This window comes from Elephas maximus, chromosome 11 (assembly GCF_024166365.1).
Source record: "Elephas maximus indicus isolate mEleMax1 chromosome 11, mEleMax1 primary haplotype, whole genome shotgun sequence".
NCBI lineage: Eukaryota > Metazoa > Chordata > Mammalia > Proboscidea > Elephantidae > Elephas > Elephas maximus.
The window spans coordinates 17,456,089-17,481,468 of NC_064829.1; the positions used below are offsets into that span (position 1 = coordinate 17,456,089).

A 25,380-nucleotide genomic window follows, 5' to 3' on the forward strand; every position below is an offset into this window, starting at 1 on the left:
ATCTGATGTGATTTTCCTATGTGTTGTAAATTCCACCTCTCTGATGTTAATGAGGCAGGATTAGCGGCAGTTAATGAGGCAGGACTCAATCTACAAGATCAGGTTGTTACTTAAGTCAGTCTCAGCAGAGAGACATGGTGACCTCGTATCACCAAGAAACAAGAGCCAGGAGAAGAGCATCCTATGCTGAGAAGCTCCTTGACCTGGGAAGATTGATGACAAGGACATTCCCCCAGAGCCAACAGAGAGAGAAAACCTTCCCTTAGAGCTGGCACACTAAATCTGGACTTACAGCCTCCTAAACTGTGAGATGATGAATTTCTCTTTGTTAAAGCCATCCACTTGTGGCATTCTTGTTATAGCAGCACTAGGTGGCTAAGACAGCATGGTACGGTTCTCTATCTGTGTAGGTTTCTTTTGGTTGGTTTCTTGCAGCAGTGTTTTATAGTTTTCTTTGTACAGGTCTTTTACATCTTTGGTTAGACTTATTCTTAAGTATTTTATCATTTTAGGGGCTTTTATATTGTTTCCCTAGTTTCCTCTTTGAAGTTCTCTCTGTTGACGTATAGGCAACCATTTTTGTATACTGACCTTGAATCGAGCTACTCTGCTGAATCTACTAGTTTCAGTAGTTTTCTTGTGGACTCTCCTGAGTTTTCTATGTGTAGTATCATATCATCTGTGACTAGGGATAGTTTTACTTCTTAACGATCTGGATGCCCTTTCTTGCCTCATTTCTCTAGCGAACACTTCCACCACAGTGCTGAACAGGAGTGGTGATAAATGGCATGCTTGTCTTCCTCCCATTCTTAGGGGGATTGCTTTCAGCTTCTCTCCGTTGAGAACGATGTTTGCTGTTGGTTTTGTACAGATGCTTTTTATTATTTTGAGGAATTTCCCTTCTATATCTATTTTATTGACAGTTTTTTTTTAAATCAGGAATGGGTGTTGGACTTTGTCAAATGTCTTTCCTGTGTCGACTGAGATGATCTTTTATTTATGTGGTGGCTTATGTTGACTTTCTAATGTTGAACCATCCTTACATACCCAGTATGAATTCCACTTGGTTGTGGTGAACTATCTTTTTGATATGATGCTGAATTCTATTGCCTAGAACTTTGTTGAGAATTTTTGCATCTATATTTATGAGAGATATTGGTCTGTAATTTTCTTCTTTCATGGCGTCTTTGCCTGGCTTTGGTGTCAGGGTTATGCTGGCTGGCTTCACAGAATGAATTTAAGAGTATTCCTTCCTCTTCTATGCTCTGAAATAGTTTTGGGTAGTACTGATGTGAGCTCTTCTCTGAATGTTTGGTGGAATTCTCCACTGAAGCTGTCAGGCCAGGAGTTTTTTTGTTGTGGCTAGTTTTTCTTTTTTTACCTCTTAAATCTCTTATCTTGTATGGATCTGTTCAGATTTTCTACCTCAGTTTGTGTTAATTTAAGTAGGCAGTGTGTTTCTAAAAATTTGTCCATTTCCTCTAGGTTCTCAAATTTGTAGGAGTACAATTTTTCATAGTATTATGTTATGACCCTTTTAATTTAAGTTGGGTCTGCTGTAATGTTTCTGATCTTCTTATTTGGATTATCTGGTTCCTCTCCTGTTTTTCTTTTGTCCTTCTGACCAATTTGTCGATTTTGATGATCTTTCAAAGAACCCATTTTTGGTCCTGTTGATTCTATTGTTTTTCTGTTCTCTATTTCTACTTTGATCTTTATTATTTCTTTTCTTTCTGGTGACTGTGGGCTTATTTTGCTGTTCTGTATTTGTTCAAGTTGTAGGGCTAACATTTTGATTTTGGTCCTTCGTCATTTTTTGATGTGTATTTATTGCTATACATTGATTTCTGAGCACTGCCTTTGCAGTGTCCCAGAGGTTTTGGTATGATGTGCTTTCTTTCTCATTTGGTTCTAGGAATTTTTTGATTCCATCTTTGATTTCTTCTGTTACCCCGTAGTTTTAAAGCAAGGTGTTCAGTTTCTATGTATTTGACTTTTTTCCCTTGCTTTTCATGTCATGAATTTCCACTTTTATGGTGGTGTGATCAGAGATGCTTTGTATTATCTCAATTTTTTGTATTCTGTTGAGGTTAGCTTTGTGGCCTAAAATGAGGCCTATTCTAAAGGATGTTCCATGTGCACTGAAAAATGTGTGCTCTGCACATTTGTTTGGTAGAGTGTTCCATATGTCTGTGAGCTCACGTTGGTTGATTGTGGCCTTTAGTTCTTCTGTATCTTTGTTTCTTTCTAGATGTTCTGTCCTTTACCAAGAGTGGTGTGTAGAAGTCTCCTACTATTATTGTGGAGCTGTCTATTTCTCTTTTCAGCGCTATTAAGAGTTTGTTTTATGTATTTTGGAGCTCTCTCGTTGGGTGCGTGGATATTTATTACGGTTATGTCTTCTCAGTGGATTGTCCCCTTAATCACTATATAATGTCTTTCCTTGTCTTTTACCATGGATTTTGCCTTCAAGTCTATTTTACCTGAGATCGGTATTGCCACTCCTGTACTTTTTTGGCTACCGTTACGTTTTCCCATCCTTTGATTTTTTAATTATTTACATTTTTCTGACTAAGGTGTTCTCTTGTAAGGCAGCTATTGATGGCTTCTGTTTTTTTATGCATTCTGTCACTCTCTCTTTACGGGTGCATTTAAGCCATTTACATTACTGTGATTATCAATATGTAGGAGTTTATTGCTGTCATATTATGCTTTTTTTTTGTGATGCTGACATTTTCTTTGTTTCTTTCACTTTCCTGTGGTGAGTTTTGTTTGTGGATTTTCTTTCCTTATTATAGATTTGTTTACTGAGTCTTTTTATTTTGATGCGTAGGTTGTTAACATTGTTTGCAGTTACCTTGAAATTTATGCTTATATTTCTAAGTTTGAACCAGTCTTTTATTACTTGATGTAGTCTTGACTTCCTCTCCATTTGAAAGTTCTATACCTACACCATTTATTCCCCCTTTTATTGTTTTGACATTCTTGTCATTTACAGACTGATGTCTGTTTCCCTGTTTTAAATGTTTTAACTTTGTTTTATTATTTAGAGTTCTTTATATGGGTTGATATCTGGTTGATGCAGTCCTGCATCCTAGACACAGGTTTTTGTCTGATTTTGTTAGTTCTCTAACTGAAGGACGCCCTTTAATATTTCTTATAAGTTTGGTTTTTACAAATTTCCTTAATTACTTTTTATCTGGAAATGCCCTAATTTCACCACTGTATCTCAGAGAGAGTTTTGCAGGATGTATTATTTTTGATTGGCAGTTTTCTTCTTTCAACGCTTTATGTATGTCATCCCATTGCCTCTTTGCTTGCATAATTTCTTGCCGAGAAATCTGAGTTTAGTCCTATTGTTTCCCCTTTGTATGTGACTTTCTGTTTTTCTCAAGCTACTCTCAGGATTCTGTCTTTGGTTTTGGCAAGTGTGATTACGATATGAGTTGGTGACTTTCTTTTGGGGTCTATCCTATACTGGACTTGTTGAGCTTCTTGGATGGTCAGCTTTTCATTTTTCATGATACTGGGGAAGTTTTCTGCCAGCAAATCTTCAACAATTCTATGTTTTTCATTTTCTCCCCCTTTTCTGAAACTCTGATCACACGCAAAGTTTTGCTCTTGATTGTGTCCCACGTAATTCTTAGGTTATCTTCATTTCCTCAACACAAAGTGGCGTGAATGGTTTTGTCTTCAATTTTGGTGATTCTGTCTTTCATAGTTTCAAATTTGCTCCTAAAACCTTCTATTGAGTTTTTCATTTCTGAAATTTTGTTATCTTTTAGATATGCAGTTGCTATTTTTGTATGATTTCCAATTGTTTATTTATTTTGATGTTTTGTTTTTGTATTGTTTTCCTGAATTCTTCTATTGCTTTGTCTGTTTTCCTTGATTTTAACTCTTTTTATTGATTTTGTCAATGTTTGCCACCATTTTGTCTATTTTTCCCTTGATCTCTTTCCTAATCTCTTGGAGGGTCCTGAATATTAGACTTCTGAATTCCATATCAGGTAACTTCAATGTCTTTTCTTCTACAGGAAGGTTATCTGATTCTTTATTTTGGTCACTTACTGAGGCCAGCTTGTCCTGCTTTTTGTATGTTTTGATATTGTCTGCTGTCTACAAGACATTAAAGTATTTTTTTCCTGTATTTATTGATTGTACATTTATTTGTTTTGACCTGCTTTTTTGTTTCATTTTGGTTATGTCAGGGTGGGTGGGCCAGACATGCTTTGCTGCTTGCTTGTCTGACGGCACAGCTGTGAATACCTTGTCTGTGCGGGCAGAGCAGCAGCAGGCAAGATGAGTCTGCTGTGCCACACACTGTTTTGGCAAGGTGGCTGAGGGTGGACTGTCGATGTCGGTCCAGTGGCGCGGAAGCATTCACAGCCCCTCGTCAGATGGGTGGGGATGTTGGAGGGGGAGTGTGGTATGGTATCCTTCTGCAGCTGGTTGAGTGACAAGAGGGGTGGGACCGGTACAGGCTCAGTGCAGCAATGGGCTGGAGCACAGGGGGTGCTCTAGCCATGTTGATGCATTGCGGGGCACTGGGGCGGAGGGAAGGCATACAGCGTAGAAGTGTGAAGTGCTAGTGTGTCTCTGGTTACCAGGTGCTCTGTCTCCTGTTGGAAGCTCTGTGAAGCTGCCTTCCTGTACTCCCTGTCCAGGATCACTGCTGGCTGAGTTTCAAGATGGCCATGAGGGGTGGCGCCGGCAGAAGGGGAGAAGTATGGCGCTGGGTCGCTCAGCTGCAACAAAGCTGTGCAGGGCCTGTGGGAGAGGAGCATGAGGCCTGATTGCTCAGCTGTGGCCCAGTTAGGCAGGGCCCTTGGGAAGAGAGGGTCATGGGGCCACATCGCTCTGCTGCATTGCACCAGGGTAGGGCTGGTGGGGATGGACGGGTGTGGGGCCAAGTCACTCAGCTGTGCTGCAGCTGGATAGGGCCGGTAGGGAGGGAGGGGTGTGGCACCTGGTCATTCCACTGTGACACACCAGAATGGGGCTGGTGGGAAGGGACAGGCTCAGGACCTGGCTGCTCAGCTGCAGTGCAGTGGGGTGTGGCTGGCAGGAAGGGGGGAAGGGGGAACAATAGGAGGAGTTTGTACTATGGTCCTTGGTAGTCAAGGGCTGCTGGGATAGGGCAGTTCATGCCACTACTCGCCAGAAGGGTGGGAGCTGGAGGAGCATGCTCCTCTGGTTACTGGGTGAGAGCATCTGGGTACTTCCTTGAGCTGTAGCTAGCAAAAAGGACCTTACTTCACTCTGGGTGTATCTGCACAGTTCCTTTATGTCCTATCGGGAGTTCCACGAAGATGCCTTTCTGTGCTCCTCACATAGGGTTGTTGGCTTTATCTCAAGATGGCTGCACTGTGCTGTGCCAGTTGGTAGGTATCTGCTGCTCCCTATCTCTACTCACTTGCTGTTTTTGATCAGTTTCTTCTTCTTAGCAGCTTCCAATCTAATACTTCATCCTGTCATTTAAAGTTCAGGGTTCCAGGACTGACTTCTGTATCTGTTCTACTTGGTTTTTTGGATCTTTGTTGCAGAGGGATGTCTTGGTGAGTCTGACTAGTCCACCATCTTAGCTCCACCCCCTGTAAACAATTTACTACACTGGCTTCAAATGTCCCTTTTCTGGTCCTTAGTGTAGTAAAATCTGGGTGGTTCACGAAATTTGTTATGAGTGGAATTAAAAAATGTTTATTTGTTGGTATGCCAAATGAAGTGTAAGAGCAGTGTACTACTTGCTATACCTATAATGCAAAGAACACCCAGCAAGTTCTTCCTTGGACGAAATATCTATCAGAAAAAGCCATGGTATTATTTACTGTACATAATTCTATGAACAAAATCAATGTTTTTGTGACTTCTGCAGGGACCTAGAACTAGTCTTATTCTATAAAACTCTGTATATTCAAGAGTGCTAAAAAAAATCCATAGAACATCAGGTTACACGCATTTACTTAAAAGTCATTTTACCTTGTCTTGCAGTATATTCATTGTCTTCAATTAACCTTGCTAAACCAAAATCTGCAATTTTACACACAAGATTTTCTCCTACAAGAATGTTAGCAGCCCGAAGGTCTCGGTGAATATAGTTCATTCTTTCAATATATGCCATACCATCTGCAATCTTGGAAAGAAAAAAAATGATACAAAGAAAAACAGGGAAAAGACAAGTTTAGTTAATGTTAAGTCAGATTACTGAAAAATCCTGTATCTTGAAAGGAGATAATGTAAGAGGGCTTAGTCTCTAGCAAATAATGGAAGAAACTGTAAACATTGTAAAAAAAAAAAAAAGGGGGTAAAGGTTAAATTCAGATTTCAAAAACTGAAAGGCCAAGATTTTCAACCAGGCGTCACACTCAGTCACCATTTGGGGTATAATGAACTAGTGTCTTCTTTTGTGAGTAGTTAAAAGAGATAAGCCACAGGGTTATTTAGTGCCTCTGAATACAAGCCCATAAAGGTCCACATCAGACACAGATCCAAGATGTCCTAGTGATAACGATCTTAACCACAGAGTAGGAGGTCAGCAAACAAAAGCTTGCTGGCCAAACCTGGTCTGCAGCTTGTTTTTGTATAGGCTGGAACTAAAAGTGATTTCTACATTTTTAAAGAAAGAAGGAAGATGATGGGAACAGAAAGAATAATGAAGGAAGAAGAAAGAAGAAAGGAGGATGAAATAAGGAAAAAAAATTAATAATAATATACAACAGAAACAGTGTGTGACCACAAAGCCTTAAGTATTTATTTATCTGGCCCTTTACAAAAATGGTGTGCCACCTCCTACCACAGAGTGTCTAAGAGTCTTGAACTCAGGAACATGAATCAGGCCTGGCATATGCTAAAGTCTCGTATGTACAGTTTCTCATTATAAAGTTTCTCTCAATAGGCAGACTCTGTGGATTTTAGATACCTACTGAGAGACAGGCATCCTAGAACCAACATGTCAACCAAAGCCAATAAAAATCCCCTCAAATACCTACCATAGAATAGCAACTTTTAATAGTTTTCACTTTATATTTAAAAACAAAAATTCGGAAAGGTAAAAATATCCCACTTGTCAATTTTTAACTATATATTGCTATCTTAATTCCTGTTTTTGGACTGTATATTAAATTTAAAAATTCAGCATATACCTTAGATTCCCAATATTTCCTTTGCAATAACAATCACTCACTTTCTTAACACTTACCTGTTGAAATATAAATACATATACATTTTATATGTTAGATGTGTATGTTTTCTGAAAGGCCATATAATATAGGACAGCATTCAACTGGGAGTTATATGTCTGGCTCTAATACTGCTTCTGCTACTAACAAGTTATGTGACTTTCAGATACCTCTGGTTTTCAGATACTGTATTACCTCTAGCCTAAGGAAATCAGATGTTCCTTCCATTTCTAAAACTCCATGATTTCACTATACAAACTACAATACTCTACTAAGATTATTCTACATCTCTAATGTATACTTTTAATTAAAATTGACTGATGTACAAGTACCTGAGCAGCCATATCAACCAGCTGTGGGAGCTTCAAATACTTTCCATCCCCCTCCTTAAGGAAGTCTAATAAGCTTCCTGTAAGACAAAGCAAGATATTCATGGAAAACAAGCAGATCCTAAGTTAGGACTGAAACAATTTCCCACCCCCAAATACACCACCAAACCATAACAAAACATTTTAGCTTTCATTCTTTAATATTTTTTGCAGGTTGGAATTTCTGAATAATACCTTCCAAGATTTTAAAAGAGGTCCCTGAAAACTGTAAAACTTCTCCTCATAATAAATATATAAAAACAGGAAAAAGGCAGTAACCTCACCAGATTAGAGGCATTCTTTCTTTGCTTTAGTCAAGATCAGTGGTCCCAATTTTGATCCAAAAAGTAGTATTAGATACTTGTATACTTTAAATTCAATCTAAATCAAGAATTCAAACAACTGGGACTATCTTGGGGTACATAAAACTAAATCTAGGTGGTTAAATGAGTTGCAGTGAAGTGCTGGCTCAACCAACTTCTCTCAATTTCAGATACCATGGAACGGCAAAGCATCAACAGTAACAGAGAGAAAGAAGAGAAAATCTGGTTGCTTCTCTTCTAATACTGGTTAAAAACTTACCATTTACCTGAATTTAATCAAGAGAAAATATCAGCCAAACCCGAAATAAAGCACATTTTGTAAAATAACTGCGGTGTTCTCTTAAAATACCTTATAAAAGACAAACTGAGGAACTCCTCCAGATTAAAGGAGACTAAAGAAAAAGGACAACCAAATGCAATTTCTGACCATGGATTGGGTATAGCATCAGAGAAAACATTGTAATAATTAAGAACCTCACTGGCAGAACAGGTGAAATCTGAATATGGACTGCGTATTAGGTAACAGGATTGTACTCACTTCCTGAATTTGATCACTGATTGTACTGTGGTTAAGAAAACGTCCTCACCTTTATGAAACATACACTGAAGTATTTAGGGGTAAAAGGAGCATGATGTCTGCAACACAGTCTCAAACAGTTCAGGTAAAAACCATCATATCTTATATACTAATAGATATATATATAGTTCAGAATTGGTAAATCTGGCTGAAAGGTAAACAGGAGTTCTTTGTGTTAATTTTGCAACATTTCTGTAAGTTTGAAATTATGTCAAAATAAAAGTTAAAAAACAAAAAAACTCTCCATGTTGACAGAATAATTCTCTTCATTTATAGATTCCTAGTCAGAGAATATCCTTCTTCTGGTCTGTCGACCTAACCCAGGGGAACACGTTACTGCATTTGTCCACCTATTTGCCTATTCAAACATGGAGGTCTGCTATGTGTGAGGCACTGTAAAAGGTACAGGAGATACAAAGTAACTAAGACACAGTTCCTGTCCTTGAAAAGATTATACAGTGGGTGTTCTAGAACAGTTACTGTACAAACTACAGTGGGTACACAATGTGGTTAATTCTGTGAAGAAGTCAGAAAAGGCTTCATAGAGGAGATGCATCTTAAAGAAAAACGGAGGCAGACAGGAAGCTCCGGGAAGACAGAGCAGTAAGTACAAAGGTAGTAATGCACGTAAATTCCAGGAACTGAAGGCAGTCCTTCCAACACAGGAACACAGCGTACACAGATGGGAACTGATGAGAATGAGGCCGCAGAGGAAGGAAACAGAACACAGACAACAATGCGTAAATGGACTTTATCCTTTGTGTGTTGTTGTTAGGTGCCATTAAGTTGGTTCAACTCATAGTGACCTTATGTGCAATAGAACTAAACACTGCCTGGTCCTCTGCCGTCCTCACCATCGTTGCTATGCTTGAGCCCACTGTGGCAGCTGCCGTGTCAATCCACCTCACTGACGGTCTTCCTCACTTTCTCTGAGCCTCTACTTCAGCAAGCATGATGTCCTTCTCCAGGAACTGGTCTCTCGCTTCTAAGGAGCATTCTGGCTGTACTTATTCTGACACAGAAGTGTTTTTTCTTGGGGCAGTCCATGGTATTTTCAATTCTTCGCTAACACCGTAATTCAAAGGTATCAATTCTTCTTCCATCTTCCTTATTTATCGTCCAGCTTTTGCATGCATATGAGGCAACTAAAAACACCATGCTTGGGTCAGGCGGACCTTAGTCCTCAAAGTGACATCTCTGCTTTTCAACGCTTTAAAGAGGTCTTTTGCAGCAGATTTACCAAACGCAACACGTCATTTGATTTCTTGACTGCTGCTTCCATGGGCGTTGATTATGGATCCAAGTAAAATGAAATCTTTGACAACTTCAATCTTTTCTGTTTATCATCACATTGCCTATGGACCCAGATGTGAGGATTCCTGTTTTCTTTATGTCGAGGGGTAATCCATACCAAAGGCTGTAGTCTTTGATCTTCATCAGTAAGTGCTTCAAGTACTCTGCACTTTAAGCAAACAAGGTTGTGTCATTTGCATATCACAGGTTGTTAATGAGTCTTCCTCCAGTCCTAATGCCCTGCTCTTCTTCCAGCAGTCCAGCCTCTCGGATTATTTGCTCAGCATACAGATCAAGCAAGGATACGACCCTGACACACACCTTTCCAATTTTAAACCATGCAGTATCCCTTTGTTCTATTCCAACGACTGCCTCTTGATCTACGTACAAGCTCTATGAGCACAATTAAGTGTTCTGGAATTCCCATTCAATGTTATCCATAATTTGTTAGGATCCACAGAGTTGAATGCCTTTGTATCGTCAATAAAATGCAGGTAAACATCTTTCTGGTATTCTCTGCTTCCAGCCAAGATACACAGTGTTTTTATGCTGAGAAGCAATATGATCTGATTTATGCTGAGAAAGCAATCAATCCAAGAGTAATTTGAGGAGTGAAGTTAGGGTAGCAGGTCAAAACTGCACAAAAGGAATATTAAGTTTCTATAGTAGTCTTCCTGCTGCCATCTAGTTGATTCCGACTGACGTTAATCCCATGTGTTACAGAGCAGAACTGCTCCATAGGGTTTTCTTGGCTGTAATCTTTATGGAAGCAGACTGACGGGCCTTTCTTCTGTGGCACTGCCTTTTCCACCAATTTTCTCAATTTATTCCAGCATGTGTGATTTCTTTCTCAATTTCTATTGTATCTACTGAATGTATGAAATACCTGGTAATTAATTACCTGTAGCTTCGGGTGGGGGGGAGGTTACAGTGAACTGTTATTTACTATTATGCTAAAAATTCTTCAGAAGCATAGGTCTTTTCTCTCCAGATTCGATGTAAGCTATTCAGGTGGCTTTATTTCTTTGACACCTTATACCTAGCAGGAAGCCTTGTATATTAAAAGCATTCAATATATGTTGGCTGATAACAACTTCTAGAAGAGTCTGATCGTAAAGATTTAACAAGATACGATGATCACAATGGATTGGGATATTAATGGAAGGCTTCTAACACTTGACTTAAATAGAATTTGAAGGAAGTGTAGTTGGTAGGTTGGTCAAGAATCAGGGAAACCAAATTCCAGATGAAGGAAATAACATGAACAAGATCATGGAAACAAAGAGCAATAAGAAGAAGACCCACCTGGCCAGAAGAGTGGGCTTATATTGCGGCACATGAAGCAATGAGTTTGAGTGGATTATAGAGGGCTGGTTGCTAAGTACTTGAATACCGAGATGGGCAATCAACAGTTTTAAAACTAGAAGGGACTTTTATGATCTTGCATTCTTAATCTCCCATCAGGAAATCACCTAGCCCAGGGATCTGACAACACAGAATTCTCCCATGTTCCCTCATTAAATAACTTTGCAATAAACAAAGATAATGAATGATTGGCTTCATCTACATTATATTTCTTCTGCAACCAATATCCTGATTCCAACTTACTCCTTGTTCCTTTTCTCCCTTCCTACTCTAGTTCACCCACTGCACCCTTTGAAGTGGTATTATTTATCAGCTGAAATCCCTCCCAAAAGTGTCATGTACTCTGGGGCTTTAGGTATGTTTTAACTATCAATTAATAGCCCGTATTATCAGTTCTTAACTTTTGGTTCCAATCCATTTCGGGGGAGAAAATGATTTTCCATAGCAAATGTGTAGCCTGTAGTTACCCTTGTCACCACTAGGTGGAACTACATCACTGACCAAGGTGGATTACTGGAGAACAACAACAACAACAAAAAACACCCAAAGCCACTGCCATTGAGTCAATTCTGACTCATAGCGACCCCATAAGGCAGAGTACAACTGCTCAATAGAGTTTCCAAGGAGTGCCTGGTGGATTCAAATTGCCTACCCTTTGGTTAGCAGCCATAGCACTTAACCACTATGTCACCAGGATTACTGGACAGGGTGACATAAGTCTGTGGCTTAAACTACAGAGTTTAAGCTATTTGGAAAAGAAAACAGATAAAACTGAAGATAGAACATAGAACTGCCATACGACCCAGCAATCCCAACCCTAGGTATATGCACAGAAGACAAAGCCAGAAAGCAAACAGAAACCTGTACACCAATGTCCATTGCAGTGCTTTTCACAATAGCCAAAAGGTGGAAACAACTGAAATATCAATCCATCAACAGATGACTGCATAAGCAAAATGTGGTATATACATGCAATGGACTATTACTCAGCCATAAAGAGAAAAAAGTCCTAATGCATGCCACAACATGGATGAGCCCCGAAAACACTACGCTGAGGGAAATAAACCAGCCACGAAAGGACTAATATCACATGATCTCACTTATATGAAATAAGCAAATATTTAGAAACCAAAGATTATTATCATCAGTAGGTGTGGGAAGGGGAGAAGGGGGGAATTTCCGTTTGGGGAGCACGGAACATGAAGTATGTCATCTATGTCACTGAAAAAGTCATCGAGAAACTGTTGAATGAAGGAACGTTTTGTTGTGTTTATTTTCACCACACACTCAAAAAAACAAAAACTAAAAAAAATTCAAGATAGGTGAAAAGCATTCCTATCAGCATATTTGTTAATTTTAGAAACACAAGTGACTGACAAGAAATTGAGTGTTCATAATAAGAGGGAAATACTGTGTGCAGACCTTCATTTGAAACCAGTGGACACAGATCTTCTGTGGCTTAACCCACACCATGGAAACTTACTGTTGTGGTGGGGGCTCAGAGGACAATCAAAAAATAAGCTCCTTGAAGGTAAGAAGAGTGCCTTACCCTTCTATGCCAACATCCAGTACAGGACACAGTGTATAATGACCACTCATCAAATGTTTGCTCTATAAAAGCACTTGGACTGTGGGTGAGTAACTGCTTTTAACTATGCCTGCCAAGTATTCAGCTAGGATCTCAACATAGGGCCAATTAACCAAAGAATTAGTCAATCCAAGCCACTCAACATTAACCACATGGTGAATTAAGAATTGGTATATAGGACAATTAGAAAAAGAACCAAGGAAGAATATCAGGAAATGTGACTGCCAGGACTTACTGGCTCCTCTTCTAAAGCATCCATTAGCAGAGGGAAAAACAAGAAAGAGCAATTAAACTTCCTTTTTTTTAAAATCCTGGCCCTAATCAACCCTATTACTGAAGATCCCACCGTGGCATCTGAAGTTTACGGGAATGGAGACATTTCAATTGACAGTAGTGGAAAAGAGAATTTTCTAGAGTCTTGAGTATAGGGATTCCAAAACCAAAAAACCAAACCCATTACTGTCGAGTCGATTCCGACTCATAGTGACCTTACAGGATAGAGTAGAACTACCCCAGAGGGTTTCGAAGGAGCACCGAATGGATTTAAACAGCCATCTTTGGGTTAGCAGTGAAATGCTTAACCACTGAACCACCAGGGGTTATGTCTATATAAAAGTGAGATCAAATTAATTTCCTTAACTTTACCTGATAGCTATAGTACTAAAGATACAAGTATCTGATTGCATTATTTTAATTCAATTTGTACAAGTATTATTTTTCTTTTTTACTTCCTACCTATTCAATTTCCTTTAGTCAAATCTATATTCCAAATAAATTCTGCCCACCTAATTTTCCTTTTAAACTTTCTATTATCCTCTCAATAACTGGAACTAATCACTATTACATTAAACAAAGTGTCAGATTTTTCTCTTTTCAAATGTTTACATAAAAATCTTAAATTAGAAATCACCACACAATAAACATGTACATGCACACAGAAATGAAGACTTGTTTAAAAAAAAAATCTATCAACATAAGTACCCTAAGAGTTACAAAGACGTTGAGGAATATACACGTACCTTTTGACATAAATTCAGTGACAATGTAAATTGGCTCTTCAGAAACGACAGCATACAGTGGCACAAGTTTATCATGTCTTAATTTCTTCATGATCTGAGCCTCCTGAAGAAAAGCTTCTGGCATCATTGTACCTGGTTTTAGTGTCTTGATTGCTACTTTTGTGGTTCCATTCCACGTTCCTAAAGAAACAACAAATTCTATACTTAATCTTCATTTTAGCAGATTTTTGACCAAACTTCAGTGAACAGCTGTTACTTTAAATATTTAGACATATTTTATTTTAACAAAAATTGTGGCATTTTACTTTATGACTGAATAACAAAAAATAAAAATTCAGGCTTCTTACCCATCCATACTTCACCAAAACATCCTTGTCCTAATTTAACCTCTAGTCGCAAAGATTCTCGAGGGATTTCCCAAGCATCTTTTGCTAAACCTTGAGTCTGGGGTTTCACAGTTGGACACACAGTTGTTAACTTATGACATAAACCATCAGCATGTTCTAGATAAATGAATAAGCCACATTTTAAAATTAATTACTTATAAAAATTAAGGTACATGTGTCAATGTTTTAAAAAGTTTAACTTGCAGAACTTAAAATAAAAAACATAATGTGCTATCAGTTTTACTTTAAAAGCACATACACAAAAAGGATGCTGTATATAAGAAGCAAAATATATGAAGTGTAGGTAAAAAATAAAATTTGTGCAGGCGGGGCCAAGATGGCACAGTAGTCGAACGCTTCCAGTGGTCCCTCTTACAGCAAAGACCCGAAAAAAACAAGTGAAACGATTATATATATGACAAGCTAGTAGCCCTAAACATCAAAGGCAAACTTAGAAAATGGACAGAGTGGCAGGGGGAGGGAAAGACTGTTCAGAAGCGGCAAGGAGTTGCTGGACATGAATTGCCAGGAACCCTCAGGCACCGTTCCCTGTAGCGACCTCAGCAGGGTTGGCAGTAGCATTCCAGACGTGGTTTCCTCAGAGTAAGACAGCAAGCTGCACAGCTAACTCATACCTCGGAAACCAGAGAGGAACGGTGCACTCAGCAAAAGATAAGTACTTGTGTTTATTTTACCACACCCCCAGCCCCCAAGCTGGCTTCAGCGCCTGTCAATTTCTCTGGGCTTGAGATTGGTTCTGCTGCGCGCCCTGAGCCACTCTCCCTGCCATGGAGAAGGAATAAATTCACAATTGCGAGAAAAGGTAATCTGCCAGCTCCACTAAGCTGGGGTGCTCAGGACAGAAGCAGTTCCTGTCCAGGTACAGTCTGCAGACTTCGAAGAGTTTTCAATCCTGCATAGACCTGTGTATGCCCATTTCAGAAGAACAGACCCTTGTTGGCAAAATGCAACTGTTTCAGCTGTGCGGTGGAGAGGTGGGTGTTTTACGTTTGACGCCACTTTGCCAAGAAAACAGACTCCTTGCCTGCCCACGTCAAGGGCCTAAGTACTGGTGGCTTCACCCATGTCACCTAGCCACCAGTGACAGTGGTTCAATGATAAGTGGTACCTTCCAGTCCTTACAACCAAAATCACTGGGTGCCTATAGTCCACCTGCAGAACCCACCCACCTGTGTGCTCTAGGGAACAAGAACACGCTTTTCTCTCAGACACTCGGGGGATGGTTGTTAGCCCCCTCCTTGTTCAGAGCGTGGCCTCCAGCTACAACCAGATACCTATACCTATACCAATCACCCCTGCCCCTCTAAGACTGTAGGACAGAGCCTGTACCACACACTTGATGATGAGCTACCTAGAAACCTGAGCTGAATCGATACAAGAAAAGTGAATGGACTCCTAGGCTCATATACCTGGAAACAGCTCTAGCCATCTGGTGACAAGATGGTAGAGCATCAAAGGCGAAAATAATCAAGATAGCTCACTCAAGCAGCCTATTTGGGCATATCAAAACAAAACAAAGCAAGAAGCTAGGATACAGTAAGCAAGCATAAAATAAATTAATACAATAACTTATAGATGGCTCGGAGACAACAGTAAATGTCAAATCATATAAAGAAGCTGACCATGGCTGCTACAAAAAACTCTCAAAAAAAAGTGTCAAGGTATCTTCTGGATGAAGGTGTCTTCGAGGAACTACGAGATGCAGAATACAAAAGATTAATACACAGAACTCTTCAAGACATCAGGAATGAGATCAAGCAAAACGCAGAACAAGCCAAGGAACACAGATAAAGCAGCTGAAGAAATTAAAAAGATTATTCAAGAACATAATGAAAAATTTAATAAGCTGCAAGAATCCAAAGAGAGACAGCAATCAGAAATTCAGAAGATTAACAATAAAATTACAGAATTAGATGACTCAATAGAAAGCAGCAGAACTGAGGAAGTGGAAGGCAGAATTAGTGAGACTGAAGAAAAAACACTTGGCACCAATAAATTCAAAGAAAAATAAGTTGAAACAATTTTAAAAATTGAAGAAACCCTAAGAATCATGGGGGGCTCTATCAAAAGAAATAACCTACGAGAGACTGAAGTACCAGAACACGGAGGGATAACAGAAAATACAGACAGGATTATTGAAGATTTCTAGGCAGAAAACTTCCCCGGTATCATCAAAGATGAGAAGATATCTATCCAAGGTACTCATCAAACTCCACGTAAGGTAGATTTCTAAAAGAAAGTCACCAAGACTTATTATCATCACATTTGCCAAAACCAAAGAAATGGAGAAAATTTTAAGAGCAGCTAGCGATAAACGAAAAGTCACCTGCAAAGGAGAGCCAGTAAGAATAAGCTCGGACTACTTGGCAAAAACCACGCAGGCAAAAACGCAGTGGAGTGACTAACATAAAGCACTGAAGGAAAAAACTGCCAGCCAAGAATCATATATCCAGCAAAACTGTCTCTCAATAATGAAGGCAAAATTAGGACATTTCCAGATAGACAAAAGTTTACGGAATTCATAAAAATCAAACCAAAACTAAAATACTAAAGGGAGATCTCTGGTAAGAAAATCAGTAATTTATCTGATATCAACCGAAGACCAGAACACAGAGCAGAGTAACCAGATGTCAATCCAGACAGGGAAATCACAAAAATAAACCGAGATTAAAAAAAGGCTCAAAACAGGGAAACAGCGATGTCATCATGTAAAAGAAGATAACGTTGAAACGATAAAGTGGGACTAAGAAATGTCGTCACAGATCTTTCACATGGAGAGGAAGTAAAGGCAATATAAAGAAATAAAAGTTAGGTTTAAACTTAGAAAAATAGGGGTAAATATTAAGGTAACCACAAAGGAGACTAATAATCCTACCCATCAAAATAAAATACAAGAAAAAAATGAAGACTCAGCAAAAACAAAATCAACAACAGATAAGAGAAAAAGACAATCTATAAACTACTCAGCACAAAAAATTAAGTGGGAAAAAGAAACTGTCAATAACACACAAAAAAAGACATCAAAATGACAGCACTAATATCTATCCGTATTTATGCTGAATGTAAATGGACTAAATGCACCAATAAAAAGACAGAGAGAGGACGAACGGATTAAAAAACACGATCTGTCTATATGCTGCCTACAAGAGACACACCACAGACTTAGAGACAAAAACAAACTAAAACTCAAAGGATGGAAAAAAATATATCAAGCAAACAACAATCAAAAAAGAGCAGGAACGGCAACATTAATTTCTGACAAAATAGATTTTAAAGTTAAATCCACCACAAAGGATAGGAAGGACACTACATAATGATTAAAGGGACAATATAATAGGAGGACATAACCATACTGAATATTTATACACCCAGTGACAGGGCTGCAAGATACATAAAACAAACTCTAACAGCACTGAAAAGTTAGATAGGCAGCTCCACAATTATATTAGAAGACTTCAAAACTGCACTTTCGGTGAAGGACAGAAGATCCAGAAACAAGCTCGATAAAGGCATGGAAGATCTAAATGCAACAATCAACCAACTTGACCTCACAGACATATACAGAACACGCCAAACAACAGCAGTCAAGTATACTTTCTTTTCCAGTGTACGTGGAACATTCTCTAGAATAGACCACATATTAGGTCATAAAGCAAGCCCTAGCAGAATCCAAACCATTGAAATATTACAAAGCATCTTCTCTGACCATAAAGCCAGGAAAGTAGAAATCAATAACAGAAAAAGCAGAGAAAAGAAATCAAACACTTGGAACCGAACAATACACTGCTCCAAAATGACTGGGTTATAGAAGACATCAAGGATGGAATAAAGAAATTCACAGAATCCAATGAGAATGAAAACACTTCCTATCAGAGCCTTTGGGACAAAGTTAAAGCAGTGCTCAGAGGTCAACTTATATCAAGAAATGAATACATACAAAAAGAAGAAAGGGCCAAAATCAAAGAACTATCCCTACAACTTGAACAAAGAGCAATCAACAAAAGAAACCCCCATGCACCAGAAGAAAGCAAACAATGAAAATTAGAGCAGAATTAAATGAAATAGAGAAAGACCAAAAGCTGGTTCTTTGAAAAAATTAACAGAACTGATAAACCATTGGCCAAACTGCCAACAGAAAAACACGAGAGGAAGCAAATAACCTGAATAAGAAATTGGGCAATATTACAACAGACCCAACTGAAATTAAAACAATCATATTACACTACTGTGAAAAACTATAACAAATTTGAAAACCGATATGGATGAATTTCTAGAAACACACTACCTACCTAAACTAACACAATGGAGGTAGAACGACTAAATACATCCATAACAAAAGAAGAGATTGAAAAGGAAATCAAAAAACTCCCAACAACAACAAAAAAAAGCCCTGGCCCAGATAGCTTCACTGCAGAGTTCTACCAAATTTTCAGAGAAGAGTTAACACCACTGCTACAAAAGGTATTTCAGAGCATAGAAAAGGACGGAATACTCCCAATCTCATTCTATGAAGTCAGCATACTCCTGATACCAAAACCAGGTAAACACTCCACAAAAAAGAAAATTACACACCTATATCCTGAATAAAATTCTAGCCAACAGAACTCAACAACATATCAAAAAAAATAATTCACCATGAGTAAGTGGGATTCATAGGAGGTATGCAGAGAAGGTTCAACATTAGAAAAACAAAGTAATCCATTATATTAATAAAACAAAAGAACCGCATGATCTTATCAATTGATGCAGAAAAGGCATTTGACGAAGTTCAACACCCATTTATGATAAAAAAACTCTCAGCAAAAAAGGAATAGAAGGAAAATTCCACAACATAATAAAGGGTATTTATACAAAGCCAACAGCTAACATCAGCCTAAAATGAGACAGTCTGAAAACATTCCCCTTGAGAATGGGAACCAGACAAGGATGGTCTTTATCACCACTCTTACTCAACATTGTACTGGAGGTCCTAGCCAGAGCAATTAGGCTAGATTAAGAAATAAAGGTCATCCAGATTGGTAAGGAAGAAGTAAAAGTACTGCCATTTGCAGATGACTTCATATACAAAAAACCCTAAGGAATCCTCGAGAAAACTACTGAAACTAATAGAAGAGTTCAGCAGAGTATCAGGATACAAGATAAACATACAAAAATCAGTTGGATTCCTCTACACCAACAAAAAGAACATCGAAGAGGAAATCATCAAATCATTACCATTTACAGTAGCCCCCAAGAAGATACGAAACCCTAGTGGCGTAGTGGTTAAGTGCGATGGCTGCTAACCAAAGGGCTGGCAGTTCGAATCCGCCAGGTGCTCCTTGGAAACTCTATGGGGCAGTTCTACTCTGTCCTATAGGGTCGCTAGGAGTCAGAATTGACTCGATGGCACTGGGTTTGTTTTTTTTTTTTTTGGTTTTCCAAGAAGACAAAATACTTAGGAATACATCTTACCAGAGATGTAAACACCTATAGAAAGAAAACTACAAAACACTACTGCAAGAAACCAAAAGAGACCCACATAAGTGGGAAAACATACCTTGCACATGGACAGGAAGACTTAACATTGTAAAAATGTCTATTCTACCAACAGCGATCTGTCGATACAACGAAATTCTGATCCAAATTCCAAAAACATTTTTTAATGAGATGCAGAAACAAATCACCAACTTCATATGGAAAGAAAAAGGCCCCAGGTAAGTAAGTAAAGCATTACTGAAAAAGAAGAACAAAGTGAGAGGCCTCACATTTCCTGATTTTAGAACCTATTATACCACCATAGTAGTCAAAACAGCCTGGTACTAGTACAACAGATACATGCATCAATGGAACAGAATTGAGAATCCAGACATAAATCCATCCACGTATGAGCAGGTGACATTTGACAAAGGCCCAAAGTCAGTTAAACGGGGAGAAGACAGTCTCTTTAATGAATGGTGCTGGCATAACTGCATATCCTTCTGGAAAAAAAAAAAAAAATGAAACAAGACTCATACCTCACACCATTCCCAAAAACTAACTCAAAATGGATCAAAGACCTAAATATAAAATCTAAAATGATAAAGATCATGGAAGAAAATACAGGGACAACACTAGGAGCCCTAATACATGGTATAAACAGTATACAGAACATTACTAACGATGCAGAAGAGAAACTAGATAACTGGGAGCTCCTAAAAATGAAACACCTATGCTCATCCAAGGACTTCACCACAAGAGTAAAAAGGTTACCTACAGACTGGGAAAAAGTTTTTAGCTAGAACATTTCTGGTCATTGTCTGATCTCTAAAATCTACATGATACTGCAAAAACTCAACTACAAAAAGACAAATAACCCAATTAAAAAATGGGCAAAGGGTATGCACAGGCACTTCACTAAAGAAGACATTCAGGTAGCTAACAGATACATGAGGAAATGCTCACGATCATTAGGCATTAGAGAAATACAAATCAAAACTACAATGAGATTCCATCTCACGCCAGCAAGCCTAGCGTTAATCCAGAAAACACAATAATAAATTTTGGAGAGGTTGTGGAGAGACTGGAACACTTAGACACTGCTGGTGGGAATGTAAAATGGTACAAACACTCTGGGAATCGATTTGGCGCTTCCGTATAAAGCTAGAAATAGAACTATCTTACGGTCCAGCAATCCCACTCTTTGGAATATATCCTAGAGAAATAAGAGCCTTTACACAAACAGATATATGCACACACGTTTATTGCAGCACCGTTTACAACAGCAAGAAGATGGAAGCAACCAAGGTGCCCATCAACGGATGACTGGATAAATTATGGTATATTCACACAATGGAATACTACGCATCAATAAAGAACAATGATAAATTCGTGAAACATTTCATAACATGGAGGAATCTGGAAGGCATTGTGCTGAGTGAAATTAGTTGCAAAAGGACAAATATTGTGTGAGACCACTATTAGAAGAACTCAAGAAAAGTTTAAATACAGAAGAAAATACTTGATGGTTAAGAGTGTGGGGAGAGAGGGAGGCAGAGGGGTATTTACTAATTAGATAGTAGACAAGAACTACTTTAGGTGAAGGGAAAGACAGCACACAATACAGGAGAGGTCAGCACAATTGGACTAAACTAAAACCAAAGAAGTTTCCTGAATATAACTGAATGCTTCGAAGGCCAGCATAACATGGGCTGGGATTTGGGCACCATAGTTTCAGGGGACATCTAAGTCAACTGGCATAATAAAATCTATTAAGAAAACAATCTGCATCCCACTTTGCAGAGTGGTGTCTGGGGTCTTAAACGCTAGCATGCAGCCATCTAAGATGCATCAATTGGTCTCAACCCACCTGGAGCAAAGGAGAATGAAGAACACAAGAGACACTAGGGTAATTATGAGCTCAAGAGACAAAAAGGGCCACATAAACCAGAGACTACATCAGCCTGAGACCAGAAGAACTAAATGGTGCCCGGCTACAACCAATGACTGCCCTGACAGGGAACACAACAAAGAGCCCCTGTCGGAGCAGGAGAGCAGTGGGATGCAGGCCTTAAATTCTCATAAAAAGACTAGACTTAACGGTCTGAATGAAACTAGAAGGACCCCGGAGGTCACTGTCCCCAGACCTTTTGTTAGCCCAAGACTGGAACCATTTCCAAAGCCACCTCTTCAGACAGGGATTGGACTGGAGTATAAGACAGAAAATGGTATTAGTGAGGAGTGAACTTCTTGGATCAAGTAGACACATTAGACTATGTGGGCAGCTCCTGTCTGGAGGGGAGATGAGAAGGGAGCGGGGGACAGAAGCTGGCTGAATGGACAAGGAAATTGAGGATGGAGAGAAGGAGTGTGCTGTCTCATTAGGAGGAAAGAAACTAGGAGTATAGGTGTATATAGCAAGGTGTATATAAATTTTTGTATGAGAGACTGACTAGATTTGTAAACTTTCACTTAAAGCACAATAAAAAATTAAAAAAAATAACACTTGCTAAATATGTTTTTAAAGTTATTTTTTACTGAATACTTATGTTCCAGTTACTATGCTAATTCAGCACTTAACAAATATCTAATATAAATGAGAGTTTGAAAAGTAAAGCAACTTTCCTGAGGTCACACACAGCTAGCAGGCGATGGAGCTGATTCTCAAACCTCAGTCCAAAGTTGTGCTTTTAACCACTCTGCTTCATTTCTTCCCAAAGAGAATGCTACCATCAATTGTTATTTCTAATAACCACTGCTCTTTAAGAGGCATGGCAAAGATCAAGGAAAATGTCCTTTATTTAGGGGATTAATTTTTTTATATAATTTTTATTGTGCTTTAAGTGAAAGTTTACAAATCAAGTCAGTCTCTCACACAAAAACCCATATACACCTTGCTACACACCCCCAATTACTCTCCCCCTAATGAGACAGCCCACTCTCTCCCTCCACTCTCTTTTCGTGTCCGTTTCACCAGCTTCTAACCCCCTCCACCCTCTTATCTCCCCTCCAGGCAGGAGATGCCAACATAGCCTCAAGTGTCCACCTGATCCATGAAGCTCACTCCTCACCAGCATCCCTCTCCAACCCATTGTCTAGTCCAATCCATGTCTGAAGAGTTGGCTTCAGGAATGGTTCCTGTCCTGGGCCAACAGAAGGTCTGGGGGCCATGACCACCAGGGTCCTTCCAGTCTCAGTCAGGCCATTAAGTCTGGTCTTATGAGAATTTGGGGTCTGCATCCCACTGCTCTCCTGCTCCCTCAGGGGTTCTCTGTTGTGTTCCCTGTCAGGGCAGTCATTGGTTGTAGCCAGGCACCATCTAGTTCTTCTGGTCTCAGGATGATGTAGTCTCTGGTCATGTGGCCCCTTTTGCCTCTTGGGCTTGTAATCACCTTGTGTCCTTGGTGCTCTTCATTCTTCTTTGATCCCGGTGGGTTGAGGCCAATTGATGCATCTTAGGTGGCTGCTTGCTAGCGTTTAAGACCCCAGACGCCACTCTTCAAAGTGGGATGCAGAATGTTTTCTTAATAGATTTTATTATGCCAATTGACTTTGATGTCCCCTGAAACCATGGTCCCCAGACCCCTGCCCCTGCTACGCCGGCCTCTGAAGCATTCAGTTTATTCAGGAAACTTCTTTGTTTTTGGTTTAGTCCAGTTGTGCTGACCTCCCCTGTATTGTGTGCTGTCTTTCCCTTCACCTGAAGTAGTTCCTATCTACTATCTAAGTAGTGAATGCCCCTCTCCCACCCTCCCTCCCCCCCCTCCTAACCACAAAAGAATGTTTTCTTCTCAGTTTAAACTATTTCTCAAGTTCTTATACTAGTGGTCTTATACAATATTTGTCCTTTTGCAACTAATTTCACTCAGCATAATGCCTTCCAGGTTAGGGGATTAATTTTTAAATAAAAGAGACACGAAGATAGGGAATCTTGCATTCATAATGGGTTGACTTGCAAATTCTGCTTTTACTTTCTTATTGTAAATAAGACACCTTCCCTCCCATTCTCATTAAGTAATCACAAAAATTCACATTCTAATCAGTGCCATTACAAAATGATGGCACTGCTTGGTAACGCTTTTGATCAACGTTGAGACTGCAGAGACCTGACAGACTCAGTATAAAGTCAGGTGTCACTGAAGAAGACATTACCAGGGATGTCTGTAATTGCCACAGGGTAATTCATCAGGAAAATGCATCTTCAGACCAAATTTCAGTGGATTTGGTCTTCAGGAATTCTTATATGCTCTAGTCTGTCAAGGGAAGGAGACCCAAGGGACATCTGACATAGCTTTTTATGTTAAATGTTTAGTTTTACAAATTTAATAAGTATACATAAATAAAATACTTGCTTTGCTCTTCTTAAATTTATGTTCACCATCTATCTTGGTATTTCTGTGTTATGAAATGGAACTCCAAAACACTATGCCAGTAAGATATGAGGACTCAAATGACGACTGCCTGATTTCAACACATCAACCAAGAACACAATTCAGGTTATAAATCAAGTATACTTGTTCCTTATTTTCCTTATGTTCCTTACATTTGTTCCTCCAAAAGACATTCACTGAGCGTATAGTGTGTGTGAAGTACTGTGCTAAACATTAAGAGGTAAGAAGAGATGGATTCTGTCCTCCTAAACAGAAGGAAATGATCGTCACCTCTGAAGTATCCACTTACCTGTGTAGTGTTTCACCAATTTCTGCAGAGTCTCAAACTGTGCTCTGGTTGTGATATAGTATCCACCATTGTCAAGTTTCCTAATTTTGTAGTGTTTTACATTGTCACCCCTTACCTCATCCCAATCACGAATAGAGAGGGAATAAGCACCTATGAGGAAAAATGACTACTTTTACTATATCTTTCTCAAAATACTGCCCAAGGAAATTGTTATATTTATGTTAGTGTAACAATAGTCGTACCTTTAGTAGTTTCACTCTCTCTTACTAGGAAAATACCTCGTTGGTTCCCAGGATTCAGAAGTAATCTTTCAGCATCTTTTCTACCCATTTTGCCAAAATACCATCTGGAAAAAATGAAGTGTTTTCAGTTGGAAAGGTGTAAGGGCCAAAAAAGTTATACAGCAGTATCAAAGAACGGAGTAGGGTAGGGAGGATGACAAAGAACAGATTTAGAATGCTAAGTAAAATTTTTAGCTGTTATGGGACATAGTTTAAAATATAATGAAACACAATTAAAGATTTTTATTTATTAAATAAGAATATTAAAAAAAACCTGAGGCAGGATATTCTGTCATACTATTTCCATGTACTGACTACTGAACATGTTTCTTGAACTTTCCCTGTCAGTCACAGGAATAGTAAGCGCAGAAGGCAAGACAGCAGTAACAGACAGATCTTTCCTGTCATGAAGATGGAAACAGCAAGACTACAACAGGAAGAATCGAAGTGGTTCGCTGGCAACAATGTGATAATCTGTGTTCAATAAGATGCCAGTATTAAAAAACAAACAAAAACAAAACCCCCTGCCATCAAATTGCTTCTGACTCATGGTGGCCCCATGTGTACCATACCCAAATTATCAGGAATCCTAAATTAGTTTGGGTTTGATTTAATAAATTTTGTGAATAAAAATGACAGTCTCTGCTTTTAAGAAGCTCAGGTAATAGCGAAGACAAAAGAACAAAACAGAAAAGTAGTGCCATAGTAGAACAGAACATTACGGAGGCAAATTACACGATATCATTAATAAAAGCAAACAAATATTGAAAGAGCACCTAGTACGTACAGAGCACTGTGTTAAGTGTTGTGATATGAAAATGAAGTGGTATTTATGGATCCTGGATGA

The 25,380-nt window shown here is 38.9% G+C and overlaps 1 protein-coding gene across 6 annotated transcripts in view; it reads right to left on the reverse strand.

The window, feature by feature from the left end:
- The window catches only part of YES1 (YES proto-oncogene 1, Src family tyrosine kinase), a 118,374-nt gene that overhangs the window by 24,023 nt on the left and 68,971 nt on the right, over positions 1-25,380 (reverse strand). For all 6 annotated transcript variants that reach the window (XM_049902157.1, XM_049902156.1, XM_049902158.1 and 3 more), the window contains 6 exons: positions 24,495-24,598; positions 24,253-24,402; positions 14,059-14,214; positions 13,712-13,891; positions 7,511-7,587; positions 5,980-6,133 (listed from right to left, as the gene is read on the reverse strand). In XM_049902157.1, coding sequence (XP_049758114.1) covers positions 5,980-6,133; positions 7,511-7,587; positions 13,712-13,891; positions 14,059-14,214; positions 24,253-24,402; positions 24,495-24,598 — 821 coding nt within the window. The remainder of the gene's footprint in view (positions 1-5,979; positions 6,134-7,510; positions 7,588-13,711; positions 13,892-14,058; positions 14,215-24,252; positions 24,403-24,494; positions 24,599-25,380) is intronic.